At 41.3% G+C, this 19329-nt stretch overlaps 2 protein-coding genes and 1 pseudogene across 2 annotated transcripts in view; 2 read left to right on the top strand and 1 right to left on the bottom strand.

Moving 5' to 3' along the window:
• The window catches only part of TXNDC12 (thioredoxin domain containing 12), a 33638-nt gene extending 15069 nt beyond the window's left edge, over positions 1-18569 (top strand). The window contains exons 2-7 of the mRNA XM_086388322.1: positions 3237-3297; positions 11694-11746; positions 12527-12600; positions 14638-14707; positions 15766-15849; positions 17713-18569. Coding sequence (XP_086244448.1) covers positions 3237-3297; positions 11694-11746; positions 12527-12600; positions 14638-14707; positions 15766-15849; positions 17713-17792 — 422 coding nt within the window. The 3' untranslated portion in view covers positions 17793-18569. The remainder of the gene's footprint in view (positions 1-3236; positions 3298-11693; positions 11747-12526; positions 12601-14637; positions 14708-15765; positions 15850-17712) is intronic.
• On the bottom strand, positions 1201-1574 carry LOC147375341 (large ribosomal subunit protein eL31 pseudogene; annotated as a pseudogene).
• On the top strand, positions 4503-18569 carry KTI12 (KTI12 chromatin associated homolog). Its single transcript, XM_086388262.1, has 6 exons — positions 4503-8286; positions 11694-11746; positions 12527-12600; positions 14638-14707; positions 15766-15849; positions 17713-18569. Exon 1 carries the CDS (start codon positions 7216-7218, stop codon positions 8275-8277), a length of 1062 nt encoding a protein of 353 aa, XP_086244388.1. The 5' UTR covers positions 4503-7215; the 3' UTR covers positions 8278-8286; positions 11694-11746; positions 12527-12600; positions 14638-14707; positions 15766-15849; positions 17713-18569.
• Positions 18570-19329: the final 760 nt, after the last annotated feature.

Here is a 19329-nt window from a genome sequence, read left to right as displayed (position 1 = left end):
TACAGTTTTGCCTATTTTGTGTTTTATTATATGCATATTTTTGTCATGCCATATGTTATTTCTTTCAATGCTTATATAATAGTAATTTTTGTATTCTATGCCTAATCATTCTAATATCTGAAGTCCTCTTATCTATTTGTTGGTTCTGCTCTTACTTGTGGTGACTTCTTTGCTTACAGGTTTTGTGATCTATGATTGTAAGCTCATAATGGTTATTTATATAGGTTATCCTGGAGGCCTAGCATTAGTAATGCTTTCCTCTAGGAAAGTTTGGCATTTGATTCATCTGGAAACCAGGGGCTACTAATTACTGCCCTGGAATCACTCTAGTTGCTTTTGACAGCTGGGTTAAAATGGAGTCTCAGATTCATCTCCTTCATCTTGCCACATGATGATGGACATTTGCTTTCAGGCTAGCCTTGCCTTTTGCTTGTTGCTCATTGTTCCTTGTCTGATTTAAGCCTACTTTGTGTTTGTGTCTATTACTTTGAGCCCAGTGGGTGCCTTTTGGAAAGTCTGTTTTATGTAGGATTTCATTGTTTTGTAGGTGGATATCCCTCCAGACTGTCTAGTCAGGCATCTCTCCAAAGCAGGGTTCTGTTGCCTGAGTTTAGGTTTTGACAGATAGAATGATGATGGTCATAGTAAGGCACCTTCCAGTTCTCCTGGACATCTTCCCAGTTTCACTGTCACTTGGTTGTTCTCTCTCCAGGATTAGACTTTGGGCTGTAGGCAAGTGACACATTTTCCCTTGGCCAGTAGCCCATGCTGCTTGGAATGAAAAGTGATGGTTAGTTTGGATACTGCCTCTCAGTGCTAATCTGGATGAGCTGTTTATTTCCCTGTGCTAAGCTGATGCAAATTTCTGGGAAAGAAAGGCCTCAAGGACAGTATGTATGGTAACTAAAGTCATAAAATTGAACTTAAAACCCCTGGTTGGCCATTTATCAGCTATGTGACCTGGTACAGGCTGTGTATTCTGAGTCTCAAAAGCCTTAACTGTGAAGAATGACAAAAGGTGCTGTTTACTGATCATTTGCAATCTGCTAAGCACTGTCTTAAGATTTATATATATATATATATATATATGTAATATATATATGTAATTTAATGTTCAACAACAATCTTATAAGATACAGGTTTTCTATTGGGTTTTTGTTTTGTGTTTGAGGTTATATAACTTTATTGAACCATTATCAGTTAGTTCGCATCCACATTAACTGTATGTAGATCTTTGAAAGTACATAGGTAAACAACATACAGAGCTTGTTTGATGAATCTTCATCTTCATTACATTTCCTGGACAACCATGCGCAGGTAGGCACATAGGAACAGCATGGGACATTACTTATTCTTTTGGCCCAGACAGCTTTGTTGAGCCTAGTGTCAGTGCGTACAACTGGAGTTCCCATCTCCTTCATAGCAAATTTCTGGATTTCTTTTGAGTGCCCGAGGGGCATGCTTCCTGAAACCCATTTCATGGATGCTTGTGAATCTTCATAGTGTATTCTCTAGGTACCACCTCCATTGATAGTGGCCCAGCCCTTCTCACCATCCTTCTATGCAGGAGCCATCCTGCCGGCCAGGGTTAGAAAGGCAAGATACAGCTATTATTATGCCTATTTTAATGGAAATATAGAGAGGTTCAGTGAAAGGGTTATTGTTAAGAATAAATTTAAATAAGATAATATGTGTGATGTGCAGGACATGTGTAAATCGGTCAATAAATAACAGCTAGCATTGTTACAGTCACTATTTTCAAGATGCAAAATTAAGTCATTTATGTGAGATGGCCTAACTAATATTCATTTGCTCAATAAATATTTTGTGGAGCACTTACTATAGCCATGAAAAATGAAAATGTTAGTCGCTCAGTTATGTCCAACTCTTTATGACCCCATGGACTGTAGCTTGCCAGGCTCCTCTGTCCATGAGATTCTACTGGCAAGAATATTGGAGTGGGTTGCCCTTTCCTACTCTAGGGAATCTTTCCCACACAGGGATCAAACCCAGGTCTCCTGCATTGCAGGCAGATTCTTTACTGTCTGAGTCACCAGGGAAGCCCTGTATAGTGCTAAATGCTAAGGAAACAGGAGGGAATAAGACAGATATGGTCCCAGCCCATAGGGAATTTCCTTTAGAGTGAAGGAGACAGACACACATAAACATTTACAGTTCAGCCTGGGAAGCGCTGTGATGGGGTAAGAATAGAGTGCTTGGGGAGTCAGAGAAGATTTACCAGAAGAAATGCCTGCTAGTTTCATACCTGAAGAGTGAATTGGAGGTGACAGTGGGAGGAAAGGCAAAGGAAGCAGTGATTATGAAGGCTGAAGGGGAGAGAGAGTGCATATTGTGTTTAAGGAAATGAAAATTGGTTTTGTTTTTTATTTGAGAGTTATGTTTTATTTGGTGGGAATTTTTAGGACTTCAAGCCTGGGAGACAGCATCTCAAGTAATCCTTAGAGAACTGCTCCTGAAAATTAGTTTTTTGTGTAAGGTTTTAAGAAAAGTGTGTAAAGTGAGCCTGGAGAGGTGGGTAGGAGCCATATTCTGAAAGACTTCAGAAACCCTGCTATAAGAGAGTTTGACCTTCCCTTTTAGGGCTTTGAAACGCCTCTGAAAGATATTTTACCAAGCAAATATGTGATTTTAAAAGATCACTCTAACTGAAGTGTGGGGAAAAATAACAAGAATAACTTTATATTATCTCAAAATATATTGTCTTAAAATCCTTACACCACCACTTGGAGGTATGGGTATTATTCTTGATTTTATAGATGAAGAAATTGGGACTTCAAGAACTTACTTCATTTACAAAATTCACACATTTAATGTCTTTCTGACTCTTTAAACTATACTGCTGTGTTGACTCCAACTAGCAATGATTTGTTAGGACCTGCTTTATGATAACTGTGGAAAATTCTCATTCATTCTTATAGTATTATTTGCATACTCTGTTAGTTTACAAAGGTTTTCATAGCCATTAATAATTTAATCTCCTTAAAAACTGAATTAGGTGACATTATCTCCATTTTGCAGGTATGAAAACTGAGACTTGAGGTATGGGACTGTCCATGGTTCTGTACACCTAGAAAGCGGTGGAGTTGAGACTTGAACACCATGCTCTTGGCAAAGGAAAGCCTTTTTTATGAGTATCTTGTGAATATGCTACATTTCTTTCATGGGTCTTTGCCCTTTGTTCATGTGTGAATATTTATGAGGCTCTTTCCTTCCAGGTTTTGGAGATCACATTCATTGGAGGACGCTAGAAGATGGGAAGAAGGAAGCAGCTGCCAGGTACAAGATATGGTTTTAGCTTATCTAGAACACTTTCCAGCCATCAACTTAGCATTAATTTCAGGTGAAGGGTTATGCCAAGGCAGAGCAGTGGAGTAGTTGCATAACAACAACAAAAGTAATAATACTTGCTAACATTTTTAAGTGCTTGTTATGCACCAGACATTTATTATGTGAATTAACTTATCTAACAACAACTCTTCTGAGGTTGGTACTGTTGTTATCTTCATTTTATAGATGAGAAAACTAAGGCACAGAGCAGTTAAATAATCATACAGCTAGTTAAGTGGTAGAGCCAAGATCTGTACCCAGACACTTCAAATCCTACACTCAGCCAGTAAAACATACTGCCTAATAGTCTCAAGTTGGATAGTCTTAGGTTCCAAGTATGTGTAGTCTATGCACAGGAAACGTACAAAAGGAGGAGGAAATGCACATTCCCTGCTATACTGTACTGGACAGATAGAAAAATCCAGTATGTCTGCACTTAATTTATACACACACATCCTTGCATAGAAACACTCATACTTCTGCACCTACCAAATGATAATGCTTACTTTTGCTAGAACAGATCCTATAGCTTCATGGCTCTGAGACTCATATCTTCTGCAGGAGTGGGGTTGCCAAATTTAGCAAATACAAATGGAGGATGACTATAATCTTACGAACACCAAGGGGACAAGGAGGGGTGGTGGGATGAATTGGGAGATTGAGATTGACATAAATACACTATTGATACTATTTATAAAATAGATAACTAATGAGAACCTATTGTCTAATTTAGAAAACCCTACTCAGTGCTCTGTGGTGACCTAAATGGGAAGGAAATCCAAAAATGAAGGGGTGTATGTATATATACTGGTGATTCACTTTGCTGTACAGTAGAAACTAACACAACATTGTAAAGCAACTATACTTCAATAAAAAAAATTTTTTTAAAGGATGCCCAGTTAAATTTGAATTTCAGATAAAAAGTAGTTTTATTCATTTATTTTAAAATTTATTTTTAATTGAAGGATAATTGCTTTACAATATCGGTTTGATTTCTGCCACACATCAACATGAATTTGCCGTAGGTGTACATATGTCCTCTCCCTCTTGACCGTCCTTCCACCTCCCACCCTTTTCTACTCCTCTAGGTTGTTACAGAGCCCCAGGTTGAGTTACCTGAGTCATAACAGCGAATTTCCAACAATAAGTAATTTTAAATATGCTCCAAGTAATATTTGAGACAAGCTTGTTTTTAAAACAATATGTATTAATTATCTGAAATTCAAATTTAATTAGGCATCCTGTGTGTTTGTGTATATATATATTATATATTTGTGTGTGTATATATATGTATATACATGCGATATATGTGTGTGTGTATATATATATGCCACATCTTGCACCCTGACCAGGATCAAACCCGTACCCTCTGCAGTGGAAGTTCAGAGTCTTAACTACTGGACTGCCAAAGAAGCCCTAGGCATCCTATATTTTATCTGGCATCCTTAACTAGGAGAAAAATTCCTATTCGTTTTTCAAGTTTTAAATCAAATGACTACTTCTAAAAGTCTTCAGCAATTTTTGTGGGCAGTGTGTTTTTTTCTTCTGTACTTTTACAACCCAGCCTACCTCTATCCATTGGTGTGTATTATTCAGCTTGTAGGTGCCTGACTTTTCCCATTCAGACCCTTGATCTCCTGTGGGGAAACTGTTTTATGTTCATCTCTGTATTCCCAATCATGAAGATACTGAATGATTGAAATTGTTATTGAATAAACAGTTACTGAATGTCACTGGCCATAAAGAATGAAGGGGAACTAGTATTTGTGAATTGTCTTCTGTATACTAAATATAATGTTGATTGTTTTGCAGTCAGTTCAGTTCAGTTGCTCAGTTGTGTCTGACTCTTTGTGACCCCATGGACACATGGGGCTTCCCTGTCCATCACCAACTCCTGGAGCCTATTCAAACTCATGTCCATCCCGTCGGTGATGCCATCCAACCATCTCATCCTCTGTCATCCCCTTTTCTTCCCACCTTCACTCTTTCCCAGCATCAGGGTCTTTTCCAATGAGTTGGTTCTTCACATTAAGTGGCCAAAGTACTGGAGTTTCAGCTTCAGCAACAGTCCTTCCAATGAATATTCAGGACTGATTTCCTTTAAGATTGACGGGTTGGATCTCCGTGCAGTCTAACGGACTCTCAAGAGTCTTCTACAACACACAGTCCAAAAACATCAATTCTTCTGTGCTCAGCTTTCTTAATGGTCCAGCTTTTACAGCCATATACGACTTCTGGGGAAAACCATAGCTTTGACTAGACAGACCTTTGTTGGCAAAGTAATGTGTCTGCTTTTTAATATGCTGTCTAGTTTGGTCATAGCTTTTCCTCCAAGAAGTAAGTGTCTTTTAATTTCATGGCTTTTAAAATCATTTCCAGTGATTTTGGAGCCCCCAAAAATAACGTCTGTCACTGTTTCCATTGTTTCCCCATCTATTTGCCATGAAGTGATGGGACCAGAGGCCATGATCTTAGTTTTCTGAATATTGAGTTTTAAGCCAACTTTTTCACTCTCTTCTTTCACTTTCATCAAGAGGCTCTTAAGTTATTTTCTTTCTGCCATAAGGGTGGTGTCATCTGCATATCTGAGGTTATTATATGTCTCCTGGCAATCTTGATTCCAGCCTGTTCTTCATCCAGCCCAGCATTCCACATGATGTACTCCGCATATAAGTTAAATAAGCAGGGTGACGATATACAGCCTTAACATACTCCTTTCCAGATATGAAACCAGTCTGTTGTTCCATGTCCAGTTCTAACTGTTGCTTCTTGACCTACATAAAGATTTTTTAGGAGACAGGTAAGGTGCTCTGGTATTCCCATCTCCTTCAGAATTTTCTGCAGTTTATTGTGATCCACACTGTCAAAGGCTTTGGTGTAGTCAATAAAGCAAAAGTAGATGTTTTTCTGGAACTCTCTTGCTTTTTTGATGATCCAGCGGATGTTGACAATTTGATCTCTGGTTCTGCCTTTTCTAAATCCAGGTTGAACATCTGGAAGTTCACGATTCATGTACTGTTGAAGCCTGGCTTGGAGAATTTTGAGCATTACTTTGCTAGCATGTGAGATGAGTACAATTGTGCAGTAGTTTGCATTCTTTGGCATTGTCTTTCTTTGGGATTGGAATGAAAACTGACCTTTTCCAGTCCTGTGGCCACTGCTGCGTTTTCCAGATTTGCTGGCATATTGAGTGCAGCACTTTCACAGCATCATCTTTTAGGATTTGAAATAACTCAACTGGAATTCCATCACCTCCACTAGCCATAAACATACTGATGCTTTCTAAGGCTTACTTGACTTTGCATTCCAGGATGTCTGGCTCTAGGTTAGTGATCACCCCATCGTGGTTATCTGGGTCTTGAAGATCTTTTTTGTATAGTTCTGTGTATTCTTGCCACCTCTTAATATCTTCTGCTTCTTTAGGTCCATACCATATCTGCCCTTTATTGTGCTCATCTTTGCATGAAATGGTCCCTTGGTATCTCTAATTTTCTTGAAGAGATCTCTAGTCTTTCTCATTCTATTGTTTTCCTCTATTTCTTTGCATTGATAGCTGAGCAATATTCAATGCTATTTAAGGCCCCCACTGTAAATTGATGGACACAGTCATTGGCCATCAGGAGATCACATTCTCCGAGACCTAGAACATTTGACATAGATAACTCATGCCATTCTAAGCTCCAGCTCCTTTTGCAGAGAGCAGGACCTAGTTCTAGTTGGCCTAGAGCTCCTGTTTCCATAGCAACAAGAGGTCCTGTAAGAGTTAAGAGATACAGGAAGTGCGGCTTTCATTTCCGGCTTGCGTCAGAGCCGCCGGCAACCCGGAAGTTGACGCGGCGCGTTTGCATATGGCCGCGTCCTGGGAAGATGCCGCTCGTGGTGTTTTGCGGGCTGCCGTACAGCGGCAAGAGCCGGCGTGTGGAGGAACTCCGCGCGGCCCTAGCAGCTGAGGGCCGCGCGGTGCAGGTGGTGGACGATGCGGCGGTGCTGGGCGCGGAGGACGCAACAGTGTATGGCGATTCAGCCCGTGAGAAGGCCTTGCGTGGGGCCCTGCGAGCGGCTGTGGAGCGGCTCCTGAGTCGCCAGGACGTGGTCATCCTCGACTCGCTGAACTACATCAAGGGCTTCCGTTACGAGCTGTACTGCCTGGCGCGGGCGGCGCGCACTCCAATCTGCCTCGTCTACTGCGTGCGACCAGGCAGTCTGAGCGGGGGACTGCGGGGGGCAGGCGCCGTGGATAATCCGAACCGGAATGTCAGTGTGAGTTGGAGACCGCGAGCTGAGGAGGGAGGGAGACCTCTGGCGGTGGGCACCCATGTTCTCGGGGAACCACAGGCAGTGGCCTCTCTAGTAAATAGGCGAGCCCAGGCAGAAGTACCTACGGAATCCGAGAAGGAAATCAGGGCGGCAGATTTGCCAGCTCTCGTGGCTTCGGAATCCGAGAAATCTGCAGAGCATGTGTCTGGTGCTTTTTACCCTCCCGAACTTTTGGAGGCCCTAGCGCTGCGCTTCGAAGCTCCCGACTCTCGGAACCGCTGGGACCGACCCCTGTTCACCTTGGTGGGCTTAGAGGAACCGTTGCCCCTGGCAGAGATCAGAGCTGCCCTGTTTGAGAACCGGGCTCCTCCACCGCATCAGTCTACACAGTCCCAGCCGCTTGCCTCCGGCAGCTTTCTGCACCAGTTGGACCAGGTCACCAGCCAGGTCCTGGCAGGACTGATGGAAGCGCAGAAGAGTGCAGTTCCCGGAGACTTGCTTAAGCTTCCTGGCACCACAGAACACCTGCGGTTTACCAGGCCTTTGACCATGGCAGAACTGAGTCGCCTCCGTCGTCAGTTTATTTCCTACACAAAAATGCATACCAACAATGAGAACCTGCCTCAACTGGCCAACATGTTTCTGCAGTATCTGAGCCAGAGCCTGCACTAACCGGAGCAAGTGAGTGGGAAAACCATGGTTTCTTGTCTAACCACTACAACATTTGTTTGGGAAGAACAGAGTTCTGCAGAATATGTTGAAATGTGGTACTAGAGCTATTGTGACTGATTCACTCATACCCTCCTGGATCCCTCTGTGCCAGGCCTTGAGTTTACAGCAAATTTGATACTAGAGAATGGAGAACTGTCTGAGGATCTATGCAGATTTCTCTAGAGGACAGAGCTTAAGTGGACAGAGCTTGCATAGATTGGGTTCTGTTTGGGCTGTCACACACCATTGATTTCTCGCATCTGAAGTGTGAGAGAGCAGACAGGATGGATGAATTGTTTATAATAATTGTGAACTGAACATAGCACAGTTCTGCATCTGTGCTGGCCCTTTCTTCATACCACACAGTTTTTTAAGTACTGTGCCTATGTTTGGCTAGTCTCTGGCCTGGGGCCTGGGGTCACAGATGGATCCACTGGTTTCTATCCTTGGGAAGCTTTGGTTCTAGTGGAATTGAAAGATAAAACCACTAGATTATTTCATTTAATAAAATCTTTTATAAAAAGACAGTGTGCTGGCATCTCTTTCTCTTAATGTAGCTTTATATTCTTCATATAGTTTACCTAATGTAACATTTTAGATACGTATGTATCCCTGTTACGCCTTCTATCAAAAGTACTTGCTAGTGCTCAGTGAGTCTTGATGTCTTGGTCTTAACATGGAGTCACGATCATGACAACTTCCCTAACTGGGTGCTTCATTCTGCTCTTCAAGGCAAAAGCCCTTTAAGCTTGTCTTTCATTTATCTCATTAAACAAATAATAGATATGTGCTTATATTTTTGAAAGATGGTTTAGATAGTCTTTGCCCTTGAGAGATTAGTAGTAAACAGATGATTAGTTCAGTTGCTCAGTTGTGTCTGACTCTTTGCAACCCCATGGACAGCGGCACACCAGGCTTCCCTGTCCCTCACCAACTCCAAGAGCTTGCTCAAACTCATGTCCATCAAGTCGGTGATGCCATCCAACCATCTCATCCTCTGTCATCCCCTTCTCCTCCTGCCTTCAATCTTGCCCAGCATCAGGGTTTTTTCCCAGTGAGTCAGTTCTTTGTATCAGGTGGCCAAAGTATTGGAGTTTCAGCTTCAGCATTAGTCCTTCCAATGAATATTCAGGACTGATTCCTTTAGAATTGAATGGTTTGATCTCCTTGCAGTCCAAGGGACTCTGTGGTATTGGAGAAGACTTGTGTGGTCTTCTCCAACACCACAGTTCAAAAGCATCAATTCTTCAGCGCTCAGCTTTCTTTATAGTCCAACTCTCACATCCATACATGACTACTGGAAAAACCATGGCTTTGACTAGATGGACTTTTGTCGGCAAAGTAATGTCTCTGCTTTTTAATGTGCTGTCTAGTTTGGTTATAGCTTTTCTTCCAAGGAGCAAGAGTCTTTTAATTTCATGGCTGCAGTCACCATCTGTAGTGATTTTGGAGCCCCCCAAAATAAAATCATTCACTGTTTCCATTGTTTCCCTATCTGTTTGCCATGAAGTGATGGGACCAGATGCCATGATCTTTGTTTTTTGAATGTTGAGTTTTAAGCCAACTTTTTCACTCTCTTTTACTTCCATCAAGAGGCTCTTTAGTTCTTCTTCACTTTCTGCCGTAAGGGTGGTGTCATCTGCATATGTGAGGTTATTGATATTTCTTCCGGCAGTCTTGATTCCAGTTTGTGCTTCATCCAGCCCAGCATTCTGCATGATGTACTCTGAATATAAGTTAAATAAGCAGGGTGACAATATACAGACTTGATATACTCCTTTCACAATTTGGAACCAGTCTGCTGTAGAGTAGTGCCTGGTACATAGTAAATACTATATGCGTTTTGGCTACCAATAATACTGTACTAGTTGTAGAATATATAGAGACAGCTAAGAGGCCCTTCCTTAGGAAGCTGTAAGGCCAGTGAGGGGAGATGAGTAAATAATAGATACAGTGTTCTGTGTGACAAATGCTCTGATAGTATTCTACACCTGTGATGATGTGGTGACATGGGGGTGGATGATGGAAAAAGCCAGTGGCTGCCCACATAGGACCCCTCAAGGTGTTTGAGCCATGAGAATATTAGAGCTTCAGTTGGCCAAGACTGACTCAGGTGGAATATGGTGCTTATTATTTTATAAAAGAAAAAGCTTTTTCCTCCCTGATGATAAGAACAATTATACTTAATTGGGAATTCCTTGGCAGTCCAGTGGTTAAGACTTGATGCCTTCACTGTTGGGGCCCAGGTTCAGTCCCTGGTCAGGGAACTAAGATCCCACAGGTCTGCCCCCTCCAAAAAAAATTACACTTAATTGTAGAAAAATTGAAAAATACAGAAAAAGTAAAATCCACAGTCCCATTATCTAGAGATAACTTCTATTATGTTTTGAAACATTTCCTTTTAGACTATTTTCTACATGTTTGTATAATTGAAACTATAGGTAATATTTTGGGGGGCTCCACAAACACTGTGAACAGTGACTGCAGCGATGAAATTAAATGATGCTTGCTCCTTGGAAGGAAAGCTGTGACAAACCTAGACAGCTTATTAAAAAGCAGAGACATCACTTTGCTGACAAGGGTCCACAGTCAAAACTATAATTTTTCCAGTAGTCATGTATGGATGTGAGAGTTGGACTGTAAAGAAGGCTGATGCTTTCGAATTGTGGTGTTGGAGAAGACTCTTGAGAGTCCCTTGGACAGCAAGATCGTCAAACCCGTCAATCCTAAAGGAAATCAGTCCTAAATACTCATTGTTAGGATTGATGCTGAAACTGGAGCCCCAATATTTTGGCTACTTGATGCGAAGAGTCAGCTCACTAGAAAAGACCGTGATGCTGGAAAAGACTGAGGACAGGAGGAGAAGGGGGCGACAGGATGAGGTGGTTGGATAGCATCATCGACACAATGAACGTGATTTTGAGAAAACTCCAGGAGATGAAGGACAGGGAAGCCTGGTGTGCTGCAGTTCATGGTGTTGCAAAGATTTGGACATGACTTAGCAACCAAACAACAACACAGATAATAATTTTATGTTCTAGTTTTTACTTTAACAATGTACCAATGAAAAGTTTTGTTACCATTTCAGTGGTTATATAACCATAACATTTGAAAATGTAATTTTTTTTTTTTAATCTCTTCTCCATAGCTTTAAAGCCCAAATTTGCACAATTTACTGGAACATCAGAACTTAGCAATAATTTTGTTATAATAGTCCACTATTATTGACTATATTGTCTTAAATTTCTTTTTATTGAAATTACGTTATATGAACATCCTTGTACGTTAATCTTTGTCTTCAATGGTTGGTCATTTTATTAGAGTGCATTTCAAAAAGTGGAATTACTAGTTTATAATTTGTTTGTTTTGTTTTTAAGTGGATTGCCCCTGATGGTGATTATCCATAAGTCCTGGTGTGGAGCTTGCAAAGGTAGGTGGAAATGATCAGACCTCAGATGTGTTCTCTAAATGTTAACATTTCTGACTTTGGCTCAGCACTGTTTATTGCTTGTAGGAGTACCAAAGAAATACATGGAACAGATTCTCTGCCCTCAAGAAATTTACAGTAGTATTTGCAAGGGATTGAAGGATGTGGCAATTAAGATATGGTTATATAGAGTATGGGATTAAGTGCTACAGTAGTTGTATGAACAGTTGTATATACAAAAAGAGAGATGAGGAGTGGTTAGCAAAGTCTTCCTGGAGGAGGTGGGAACTGAATTAGTAAGGTTCTCTTACTACGCAGCATGTGTTCTCTCTGTTACATCACCCTGCAGCTTCCCAGGCAGATTTCTTCTTTTGTTTGGTATGCTACACTTAATAAAATCTTTTTGGAAAAAGTATAAAATTAGTATATACCATTAGTTTAGTAATACATGTGCATTAATGGTAGAGTATTGTTCCTCTCTTGTCTTTATTATATCTGTTCTTAAGTAGATGTTATTGAAATATGTAAAAAAGCAAATAGTGGTAATTTTTTCATCAGTGTTCATTATCTGTATTTTATAAATGAGATGAAAGTTTCAGAGAAATGAAGTCAATCACTTAAGGATACACAGCTATGCAAGTCAATGGCAGAAGCAGGACCAGAATTCAGGTGTCCTGATTTCTGGGTCTTAAGATTAGAAAAACTGTCAGTTACATGAATCATCTCAGCAAATTAAGGTTTGGATATGTCAATGATTTTTTTTCTGTTGCTTCCCACCCCCAGCTTTAAAGCCCAAATTTGCAGAATCTACAGAAATTTCAGAACTTTCCCATAATTTTGTTATGGTAAATCTTGAGGTAAGAATTCCAGAGCTTCTTTCTGCTGTGATTTTAAGTCTTCACTGTTACAGAATTAACATCATTGATGGTATAAAATCTTACTCAGCAGAGTTGTCTACCTGTATGTATGTGTTTTTCTTCTGAACTCTAATACTAAGGCTTGTATCAGATATTGTAGAACCATCCAGCCCCCATTTGTGGGAGGAAGTAGGAGAAGAAAGATTGGTTAAAATGACTAACTTTTAAGATTCTTTCATTTTTAGTTTGTGATTATGTCATGGTTTTACATCCTTGTATAATTAAAGATGTAGTCATACATGCAGGCCACAATTCCCTGAAAAATAGGATTGAGTTGAAATCCTACTCTGTGCTGGGCTTATATGTACAGCCTCCTTTTTCTTGGTTAGATATCTTTTATGTTCTTCACCTTGGCCAGAGGTCTTAGAATCCCAAGTCAGAATATCAGACCTTGGAGTTAGAAGGGATTTTTAGACCACTGATACCATTCCCATTTTACACATTGAGCATCTTAGACCTGAAGGAGTAAGGTGATTTAGTCAAGATCACAGAGCCGAGTAAGTGATAAGAATAGGTACTGTGATTTACTTGTGCTGCCTCTTAGGCTATACTCTTCAAATGTGGGATTCTTGGATGTTCTCTGATGATCCTCCTAGCCCTATGTTTCTGTAAAATGATGTTTATTTGAACATAGGACTGGAAATCTGAACACATTAACAGTTATGTTGAGGTAGCTAAGGGAGTGCTTATAAAGCTGGTGGATAGGGGCTTCCCTGGTGGCTAAGTGGTAAAGAATCCACCTGCCAATGCAGGAGACACAGGTCGATCCCTGATCCAGGAAGATCCTATATGCTGCAGAGCAACTAAGCCCATGCAACACAACTACTGAGCCTGTACTCTAGAGCGCAGGAATCAAAACTTCTGAGCCCATGTGCCACAACTAGTGAAACCCAGACGCTCTTGAGCCTGTGCTCTGCAACAAGAGAAGCCACCACAATGAGACGCCTGTGCACCACAGCTAGAGAATAGCCCCTGCTCACCACAATTTCAGAAAAACCCACGCAGCAGTGAAGATCCAGCACAGCTGAAAATAAATAAATAACTTAAAAAATAAAGCTAGTAGATAGCCTGAATGCTAACACATATAACTTCTGAAGTGGGAATCACACCATAAATGACAAAGTTAAAAATAAATAAATAATTTTTAAAAATAAAAAATAAAGCTAGTAGATAGCCTGAATGCTAACACATATAACTTCTGAAATGGGAATCACACCATAAATGACAAAGTTACTATTGATTCCTGTCTATCTGAACTCCTCACCATTTTCTATGGTAACTTAGAATCACCACTCAAAGAAAACACAAATGTGTTCAATGAGCATTCCCCAGCTTGAGAGATTTCTTAAAAAGAAAGCTAGCTATGTGGTCATGTCTCCTGGGAGGACTGTAACTTCACAATTGTACTAAAATGTCAATCTTATCAATTCATGCATTCAAGAAAAACTGTGTAAGTCAGTAATGTAGGTATTGCGAATAAGCAATGAACAAAACAGACAAATTTCTTTGCTGGCATTAAATTACATATGAGGACTTGAATGTGGGGAGGCAGACAAATAAATATGTCAGATGATGGTAAATGCTGGGGCTAAAATGAAGAATGGAGGGGACAGTTTGCAGTTTTAATTAGGTGGTTAGGAAAGAAGGTGGCATTTGAGCAAAGATTTGAAGCAGAAAATGGAGTGAGCCACCTGGATGAAGGGGGCGGTGTATGTCCAGGCAGAGGGTAAGAACAAGTCCAAAAGCCTGAGTGGGGAGCGTGCCTGGCTTGTTTAATGACAGCAACAGCAGGCAGCTTAGTGTGGCTGGGAGAAACTAAACAAGGGGTGGGATGTGACGTCAGAGAAGTGCCCAGGTAGAGGTCATGTAAGGGCCTCTCAGGCCACTTCAAGGACTTACCCGGAGTGGGAGGGGAAGCCACTGGAAGGCTTTGAGGAGAGAAGGAACATGATCTGACTTGAGGTTTACACTTAATAGGATGAAGAGGAGCCAAAAGATGAAGATTTCAGCCCCGATGGGGGTTATATTCCACGAATCCTGTTCCTGGGTAAGGTGAAAGGTCTTAATCTGGGGATCCTTGGTACAGAAGGAGAGAGAAGTGCATCAAGGCACTGACTCCACCTGTTGGCTACTGCTAAGTCGCTTCAGTCGTGTCCGACTCTGTGCGACCCCATAGATGGCAGCCCACGAGGCTCCCGTCCCTGGGATTCTCCAGGCAAGAACACTGGAGTGGGTTGCCATTTCCTTCTCCAATACATGAAAGTGAAAAGTGAAAGTGAAGTCGCTCAGTCGTGTCCGACTCCTAGCGACCCCATGGACTGCAGCCCACCAGGCTCCTCCGTCCATGGGATTTTCCAGGCAAGAGTACTGGAGTGGGTCGCCAGTGACTCCACCTAGTGAAATTATATTGTTATGGCTAAAAACAAAAGCCATTTTCAAAAGAGTGATGGATTCTAAATGCCAGAGCCTCAGGTCTGAAGGAAAACTTTTCCCATTAACTAGCTGCTTTTGTAACAAACAATAAAACAACCTTCCGGCGCCCCCGTCCAAACTAACTGCTTTTGTGAGCAATGGGAGAGTACTGATCATTTATTTATTCATTTGGCAATCATCTGTGCATCAACCGCAAGTTAAGCACTGTCAGCCACAAGTTAGGCACTACAGGAACCGAGAGAAGCCGTAGTTCCCACCCTTGCCCGGTAGCACGGCTGAGGCAATGGGATACTATAACCAGACAAATATCTTTTCAGAAACAATTTCCTGGGAGATATTTAATGATCACCTTGTCTTTGATCAGCATTCTGCTAGATTCTATGGGGAATACAAATAAAAATATAGGATCCCACTATCATCAAGCAGTAAAGGAACATGCCAGAAAGATGAAACAGCATATTGGCATGGTTGAGAGTGGGGGTGGGTTGTGTTCAGGGAATTCCAAGGGATTCATTTTGATTGCAATGTAAAACACAGCGGGTAGGGTGGTAAGATAATGGGCTGCAAAGATGGGCAGGTCTCATTTTCCAGAAGGCCTAGTATATCATATAATGCTTGAAGTACCTGTCTGTTGTAGTTATTGCAACCCCTGTGCCATTTTGTCTACAATAGATCCCAGTGGCAAAGTGCGTCCTGAAATCATCAATGAGAATGGAAACCCCAGCTACAAGTATTTCTACATCAGTGCTGAGCAAGGTATGGTTATGTTGAGAGAGAAGAGGGAGGTTTGCTGCTAGGTTTAACTAGAATGAACCACATGCAAGATTTGATGGGAAACTAATTCAGCATGTTAGGTAAGCGTCTTCTGCATGTAGCTTTTGGCTAGATGCTATGTAGGATATAGAAGAAAGAGAAGAGCAAGCCCCTTCTCTAGCTTCTTACAATCCAGTAGGAAGCTAACTGACCCATAGGAAACTGGAGAACTGAGGCTTCCAGAAACAGTCGCTTGCCCTTGAACTCACAGTTAATAAGTCACAGAGCCAGGATTTCAGTCTACAACTTAGTTTTTTTCCACTGCACTAAAACTATTCTTGTAAGAATTCAAAGGTAGGGGAAAGCTGTTAGATGATCAATTCTGAAAGGTATCATAGATAGTAAACTAACTTGATCTAGATATGAAGAGGACATTTCAAGCTAAGGAAGCAAGGGAAAAGCGTGTCAGGTGTAGCCTGACATGGAGAGTGCATGAGTCATGCTAGAGGGGATGATAACTGGATTGAGTCTTGCAGAATGAGACCTAACCAGCAGAGGGATGTGCAAAGCATTATTTAAGGCAGAGGGAACAGCATCAGCACAAATATGTGGGGGAAGATTGAAATCATAAGTCAGTCATGCTTTTTTGTTCTCTAATCCTGAGTGCAACCATTCTAGAGGCAGAAGTTGGAATTCATGCCACATACTGTCACTGTTTTCCTTCTGAATTCTCCCTGCCATCTGTAAAAGAGGGTTATTTCTAAGTTGCCATGCTGTCAGTTTGTTGATCATTTTATGTTTTGAGACCTCAGCACTCATTTCTCAGAATAGGGAGAAGAAAGATCTGGAGAGGTTATCCTCTCCTTCCCATGGGTAAGGAGAATGTTACCTTCCCTACCCAAAAGCAGATCCCTGGAGGCTGGTATTAGAGGGAAGTTTTCCACATGGAGAAGGGCAACTGAACTTTAGGTCCCCAACTCTTGACCCTTGAAATTCACCTTCCTTTTAGAATTTCATGCAGTTACCCCTGCCATCTTGACATGGGCATCATCCTTTAATATATTAGTCCAGATATAGACACAGAACCCTTACCTGAATTCCCCATGGCTCAGCTGACATGAAGCTGAAATATTCAAACTTGACTTTACTAAATGCTTGGGTAAAACTAAAGGGGTGTAACAAACTTTACTACCTGGTATGCTTTCTGAGATCCACAGATTGTGGCTGCCATTGTACAGGGAGCCTGTACCCAGCTTCCCTCTTTGATTCCTGAGATAGACAAGAAGACTCATCTGTCTACCCAGGGCTTGCCTTCTAGGTTTCTCTTTTGCCTGAGAACTTGACTTCTTCCATACATAATTGGTACTGGACATGACCACCTCTTTCCGTGAAGAACCATCCTCCCTCTTAAGCACACATACTTGCTCACATATTGGTGTAGCCTCCACAGAAAATGAAATAAATGCAGCATTCATCCTGAACAGGTGATGGAGATGATAGAAAGATGCTTTCTATTCCCTTAGTGTCGTGATATTTTCAGCTTATGACAGGGGTTCAATTCTAATCCTGGAGGGTAAGCCAAAGTAACTGCTAAATAACATTCTTGTAGGACCTCATAGTTTACAAAGGACATTTATTATTCATTCACTCATTTAATTTTTATAATCTGCTTGAAGTTAGTAACATCACCTTATTTATAGATGAGAAAACAAATTCAAGAGACTTTCCTGGGCTAAAATCCAGAATTAGATCTTAAATCCAGATCCTGTGCTCCTCTTACATTTCTCCTAAAACATAAAATTATGTGTTGGTTGTCAGATATGAAAGACCTGCTTCATACTTTTCTCCTCAATGTTTATTTCACAGTTGTTCAGGGGATGAAGGAAGCTCAGGAAAGGCTGACGGGTGATGCCTTCAGAGAGAAACATCTGGAAGATGAGTTGTAACATGAATGCACCCCTTCTTTCCTCAAAGTTATTGTTCTGGAAGAAAGCAGCAGGGAAGGGAATACTGAGGAATCAGAACAATTGAATGGATCGGAAAACCTTGCTCCTTCCCACATGGAAAGGGCCCCTCTCACTGTTAGAAGAGTTCTGCTGCCAGAAACTGGTCTCCATGTTTGTGATCCAGCAGAGTGTGGCAGACTTCCTGGTCCTGTCCCCTCTCACCTAAATATCTCTTTGTCATTGAAGGTAAAGAATGACACCTTTTGACATAAAACTTGAGCCATTTGGAGATTTACTCCTCACACTGCAGTATTTGAATCTTTCCATTTCCTCCTGCTTAACTCACCTTGGTGGTGAAAAGAGACCAGAAGCATCTTTTCTATAATGTTAAAAATTGTGGAAAGAACTTATCATTTAAGACAACAAATTCTAAATGTAAAGCCGTAATTCTGCCCCACCAAGGAGCTCAGCCTGTCTCTTCTTTTTCTCCTGGGAATAATCTTGGGCTTCTTCCTGAATGCCTGCAACTTCCTTCCTCTTCTCTGGCTTGGCTTCCCTGTCTGCGCGCATGTGTGTGCAGGAATGGCTGTGTGCTCTGGACTGGCCCCAGCTGGAAGCATGCTTTCTTTGCCCCCGTTAACTGTTGAAGAAACCTTCTAGCCCTAGATGGAGCCATTTTTGTCAAGTCGTCAACTGTATTTTTGTACTGGGATTAACAACAAAAAAAGAAAAAATATTAATTGTTCCATTGAACTTTAATAAAACTTTAAAAGGAAATGTGTTGTGATGGCCTTTTTCTTACTGGGGAATGGAGGGAGAGCACTTCAGGAAGAAAACTAACCTTGAGGGTCTAATCCAAGAGCTCTATCTAGGGCTGTTCCCACACCTGCATCTCCCACATGCTAATGGACATCAGAGCTTGTCTCTTCTACTTTTCAAATATCCAAATTCCCTCCATCCTCACTGTCACTGTTTTGTACAGGACAGGCCTTTTCTACTTCCTATTTACTGTTACAGCCTGTGACTTGACTACTTGCCTCCAATATTCTCTCCTGTCATCCATCCTCCTTAACTTCCCCCAGAGTAATCTTTCTAAAACACAGATGTTACCATGTCACTCCCCTGCTTAAAGCCTTCCTGCCTCCTTCAAGAAAATAGTATTAACATTAGAAAATATCGGGGCCTGCCTGCATCGGAGTCTGCATTTGCTGCTCCGTTTGCCTGGGCCACTCTTCCCTGTGCTATCTACAGGCTTTGCTCCATCATTTCTCATTAAAGCTTCACTGACTTTATTAATAGTAACAGCCTACCCTCCCCCATACTCTCTTTTTCTTTACCCTGTATATTATTTCAACAGTATAAAAAGAGGGATCTTATAAGATATCACCTCCACTGGAACACTGAGTGATGGAGGCACTGTTCATAACTATGCTGAAGTTACAAGTTCATTCTGTACCTGTTTCTTTGAGAATGTAAGCTGCAGGAAGGCAAGCACTTCATCAGTATTATTCGGAGTATATGACAAGATTCTTGAAAT

The sequence above is a fragment of the Bos grunniens genome, chromosome 3 (genome assembly GCF_055505025.1).
Source record: "Bos grunniens cultivar Pamir isolate PY7600 chromosome 3, Bosgru_T2T1.0, whole genome shotgun sequence".
Taxonomy (NCBI): domain Eukaryota; kingdom Metazoa; phylum Chordata; class Mammalia; order Artiodactyla; family Bovidae; genus Bos; species Bos grunniens.
Note: the sequence above shows the minus strand (reverse complement) of the source record. Positions and strands in the feature narration are given on the sequence as shown.